Source organism: Chaetura pelagica, unplaced genomic scaffold (genome assembly GCF_000747805.2).
Source record: "Chaetura pelagica isolate M959 unplaced genomic scaffold, ChaPel_1.0 scaffold47, whole genome shotgun sequence".
NCBI classification, from domain to species: Eukaryota; Metazoa; Chordata; class Aves; order Apodiformes; family Apodidae; genus Chaetura; species Chaetura pelagica.
This window is the reverse complement of record NW_009954140.1, coordinates 6,406,144-6,411,193: the sequence shown is the minus strand read 5'-3', so window position 1 is coordinate 6,411,193 and position 5,050 is coordinate 6,406,144. Positions and strand designations below refer to the sequence as shown.

The 5,050-nt window shown below is 62.4% G+C and overlaps 1 protein-coding gene across 1 annotated transcript in view; it reads right to left on the bottom strand.

Moving 5' to 3' along the window:
• The window catches only part of LOC104393336 (chromosome unknown open reading frame, human C17orf70), a gene marked incomplete at both ends in the record, with an annotated part of 7,371 nt that extends 2,329 nt beyond the window's left edge, over nt 1–5,042 (bottom strand). Inside the window, 6 exon segments of the mRNA XM_010002816.1 lie at nt 16–905; nt 1,536–1,686; nt 2,662–3,626; nt 3,929–4,047; nt 4,922–5,032; nt 5,034–5,042. Of these exon segments, the coding sequence (XP_010001118.1) occupies nt 16–905; nt 1,536–1,686; nt 2,662–3,626; nt 3,929–4,047; nt 4,922–5,032; nt 5,034–5,042 (2,245 nt within the window).
• Nucleotides 5,043–5,050: the final 8 nt, after the last annotated feature.

The following is a 5,050-nucleotide window of genomic DNA, read 5'->3' as shown; positions in this document are numbered from 1 at the left end:
CACACATGGGCTGTGATGGTGCCATCCCAGCCTCTCCAGGGATGGCCACAGCTGCCTGTCCCCAAAAAGACATCCCAGAAGCTCCCAAGATGCTCCTCTCCAGGCACCCACCTGAGCTGGAGGTTTTCAGTGCATTTTTCAGCAGCTCTGAGGACACCCTGATGGAGGCTGCTGAGGGGGGAAGGTTTTCCTCTGCCGGGGCCTGTGGCAGCTCACTGGCTTTCCCCTCTTCAGGTGCAGTCTGCTCCTGGGATACCTTGAGGAAGGTCTCCACGGGGTCTGGGGGTACACGGGGAGCAGGGGCTGGTGGGGAAGTGTCTGGCCCAGGGGTGCTGCTCTCGAAACGGAGGCACTGGAGCATGTCAATGGTGCATTCACTGAGGGGCAGGCAGATCCCCTCTCTGTCCGGGGAGAGGATGGGTGAGTCATCTGGCAGGAGATCGTCCAGGGCCTCGGAGGAGTCAGAGCCACCGCCCAAAATATCCCGCAAACTGTAGTAGAGGGCACAGGAGATGGTCAGAGGCAGGTCCAGCTTGGTGTCCGCAGCAGAGCTGAGGGGCAGCGTCAGCTCTCTCTTGTTCCCAGGGAGGAGCTGGTTGATGGGGAAGGTGAAGGTGGTGGCTGAATCCACAGACGACTCCTCCTCTAAGGCACAGGGGCTGGCCAGGAGCTGCACACAGAGGGTCCAGCCCTCCTCCAGGCTGTACTCGCTGCAGTTCTCCAGCAGACAGGAGATGGTGACAGTATCCTGGAGCAGGAGGCAGCTCCAGTTGGCAGTGACAGTGCAGGCAATGGGCTTCTGGCCTTCCTGGCTGGAGAGCAGAGCCGCGCTCACGTTCATCACCTGGTTCAGGCTGGCCAGGGCTCGGTTCTTCTGGTCCACTGCCTTCTTCAGGAAGGAAACTCTGCAAGGACAAAGTGTTGGTGCTGAAATCGCGGGCAGGACAGCAACCAGGTCAAGAAGGGGTGCATGGTGTTGGTCAGAGGCTGCTATGTCACCTGGCAGATGAGCCAAGCACGAGCTTGGTGCCCTGAGCCACCCCAGGTCCCTGTCCAAGGCCCCCTGGGTCCAACAGGTCGCTCTCCCCATGAGCCTCCACCAGCTGATCAGACCCTGTGGAGCATCTCCAACCAGCCAGACCCCAGACCCCTGTGAAAGGGTGGGACACTCATCCATCTCCCCTTGCTGGGGGCAGATGGCCACAGATGCTTGTGCCTGCCCTGCCTGTCACCACGGGCTTGGCAAGCGCAGCAGGGCGGCTGGCATCCTGCCCCCCCCCCACCTTCTGCTGCTGAGGCTGCAAACATCAACCTGGAGCTGGCTGTGCCTGGGGGAGGGGAGCAGCCCTTAAACACTATTTTTATCCCATTTTGATCTGGGAAGGTGCAGGGGGGAACTTCCCAGCCAGGCTCCTGCACTCCAGAAAGGTTGGAGCAGTTCCTGCCAGAGCACTCACAACTGAAACATAAAACCCTGTCATGGTCTCCACAACCCTGGCAGCTGGCAGGGCTGAGGGGCCTGAGCTGCCCTTTACCTCTCTGAGGTGTTGCCTATCCCGGAGAGCAGCTCCTTAATCCTCCTGCCAGCCTCAGCAGGCGTCAGCCCCACGTCAGTGTCCTCAGGGCTGCACAAGTCACAGCTCATCAGTCGGCCTTTGGCAGACAGGGCCAGCAGCTCCGACTCACCTGCAGGCAGAGATAGGGCAGGTCAAGCAAGGAGGGGCTGTGGGGGGGGCCCGGGGCTGCCCGGGGGGGTGGGGGGTGGAAAAAAGGGGATGGGAGGAGCACGGGATTGCACTGCCTGCCCCAGAGCAGCAGGAGCCAGAGGGATTGTCTCCGTTTGTGGCAGGGTAGGACAGAGACAGGACACAACCACGACAGCACACCCAGCTGGCAGACAGCCCTCCCGGAGGGGAAACATCCCCCTCCTGCCTGTCCTGTCCCCAGCCATGCTTCCTGGAGCTGGCCATCCCCAAGCCAAGGCCAGCAGCAGCTGGGGGAGGCACCAGTGGGGTGACAGCATCCCAGGAGCCAGCACTGCCATGCAGGGTGCCCAGCGGCGAGGCATGCAGCTCTGCGGGCAGCGAGCAGGGCTGGTGTGGGCAGGGCTGCCTGCTCTGCCTCTCCTGCCTGCTCTGGCCCCCCTTGCTCTTTGTGCTGCCCAGGACAAGGGGCTCCGCTATGGCTACGAGATGCTTTATCCCCGTCTTAGCCCTCTGCTCCCTTCCAAGGGTGAGCACACCTTGCCATGTGCCTGGGCTGTCACCACAGGCTGCCCAGGCTGCGGGGGAACAACAACCCCCCTAGAGCCTGCAGGAGCCCCCGGACCAGGAAGCAGCACACTTGGACCTCCTTTCCAGAGTGAGCCTCCTCCAGGCCGGCCCAGGGCTGGTGCTGCCATCCCGAGGGAAGCTGTGCAGACTGGCTGCCTCTGGCCAGGCCGAGCTGGGAGCGGCGAGCGGGCGGGGAAGCGCCGGAGCTGCCAGCGCCTCGCGCGGGGCCCGAGTCAGCATGCTCGACAGAAACGACTTACAACAACGAGGGGAGTCAACAAGAACGGATGAGGACGGAGCCCAATCCGGACCGACCAGAGGGGCGGAACAGGCAGCTATCCTGCCCAGCTCCGCCCCGCGCCCCGGCACGCCCCGCTGCCAGCAGTACCTTCTGATGCCCGAGACGACAAGGAAAGGGCCACAACGCTACAGATACTTAAACTGGCCGGCGAGAGGACGGGAGGCAGGACCCCGGTGCAGCTCTCCGCGTCCTCGGGGTCGGAGGAATCGCCGCCCCAGTCCAGGTCAACGGCGGAGATGTCCGAGTGCGTGCTGTAGTACATGCGGCTGCCGCTGCCGCAGGCGGCGCAGAGGATGGGCCCGCGCAGGTAGTACTCCCGCAGCTCCGGAACCGTCGCCTCCTCCCGCTGATCCGCCTTCATGGCCACCATCTTCCCGTAGTGGCCCACGGCCACCACGCAGTCACAGCCGGCCTCTCCAAAGAGCTGCTCGTCCTCGGCTTCCTCTGCCGCCCTCCGCTCCGTCCCCCAGGCCCCCATGAAGACAATGGGCTCTTCCAAAGGATGGAGGATCTTCACGGGGGGGTCTTGGCTCGAAACATCGTGGCAGCCATTGACAGCTGGTGAAGAGCTGAGGGCCTTCAGTGGCACGGAGCAGAGCTGTCCATCTGGGAAGCCGCAGAGGATCATTGGAGACTCCAGCATGGCAGCATCGATCCCAAAGAGCAGGCTGAAGAGGGGCTCTTCCAGCACGAAGCCCCCTGAGCACCACAGCTCCTCCCCGGACTCCAGGGTGCCGGGGGATGATGCGCAGCACAGGACGGGCAGGAAGCAGGAGGGGGGACCATCCTCTTCATCCCCAGTCTGGGGGCCAGGACAGAAGCCCACCTCGCTGACCTGCCGGTACAGGGGACTCTCCTGCTCAGGGCGAGGAAGCTCGTGCAGTTTCATCCACCACTTTCCATGAGCCTGGGACAAGGTGATGACAAAGCTGTTGAGCAGAGTGAACATGCACAGGCTGGAGTCTGGGAAGATGCAGGCGTCTGAGTCCACGGGGAAGACGCCGGAAGGGCAATTGCTTTCTTGGCCGTCGCCATCCGTCTGCTCCATTAACCTTCAAGCAAACAGGGAAGAGCTCTGAGCCAAGGTGTGGGGTGAAGCCAGCACTTCCCTTGGCTGCTTCTTACCCTGGCCCAGGGAAACAACCTCCCTGCAGTGCAGCTTTTAGCGTCTGCTGCAAGAGCTGGAGCTTCAAACCGGGTAATGCTTCCCGTGCCGGCAGGACAGCCAGGGAGGCCAGCAGTGGAAGCCAGGGGCTGGCTAAGGCCCAGCGTGCCCCCCAGCCCTCAGAAGTGTCCCCAGGGCTGATGGCACGAGGCTGGATCGTGTCCCCCGGGATGGGTGACTGAGGCTCACCTGCCCTGCTGGTCCAGGGAGACGCAGTAAATGCCGCTGTGGGCGCAGAGGATGTAGAGCTGCCGGGGCTGGGGCAGCAGCTCCACGTGCCACACCTGGTCAGGGCACCGGTACACGGCCTGGGGGGAGGAGTGGAGAGAAACATCACTGTCCTGTGAGGAATGTCACTGTCCTAAGGTGAATGTCACTGTCCTACAGATGGGGTCACTCACAGCAGGTGTGAGCACCCAGGGAGCCACAGTGCCAGGCTGGGCGGGGTAAGGAAAGGAACCACCAGCTGGGAATCCCCAGGGAACCATGGATTAAAGCTATTTCCTGCAAATGCAGATTACGAGCAGTTTCCAGGAGCGATTCCAGCAGCACAACCCCCAGACCCCGCTGGGCTCTGCTGGGTGAGGGGCAGCTGCCCTGGGTCAGGAGAGGGGCTCCGGGGAGCCAGGCAGCCCGTCAGGCTCCTGAGGGGAGGGAAAAGAGGGATCAGGGAGCTGGTACGTGATCAGCTTTCCTGGGAGGGAGCTCAGTGTGGGAGGCGAGTCCTGATTATTACAGCGGTGGCTTCTTGGGAACGATAATAGGAGCACATTTAAAAAAAGAAGCCGTGTACAACCCAACAGGGTGACTGCTGTTTGTCACAGCTGAGACAAGAGCAGAGCCCTTCCTAGGGCAGAAAGCAAAGAGGCACCACTTTGCTAAGGGGAGAAAACAGAAAAACCTTTTCCAGTTCAATTAAACGCCTCGCAAGTTCAGGAAAGGCGTCAGGTGGCAGCAGCCCACCCACCCCCCCAGGAGCTGGGTAAGGGGGTCTGTGCTGCTCAGGAAGGTCGTTTGGGGATGGGGAACCCTGAGGGAGGGATGCTAGGAAGGACCCTGGCCCAGGATGGGTGACTAGTGAGGGGGGACACAACTGGTGTCCCAGATACCAGCCCCAGAGCCCCTTCCCGAGGTGGGGGACACAGGACAAAGCCCCCTCCCCAGCCCCACTAGGCCCCTCACCTTCAGCACTTTTCCCTCCTGGTCGTAGACATAGACGAACTCGCTGCCGTTGGACAGGTAGATCTCGTTCTCGTGGCACAGCACGCGGGGCTTGGCCGCCCCCAGCCCCCCCCACCGGGCAGCAGAACA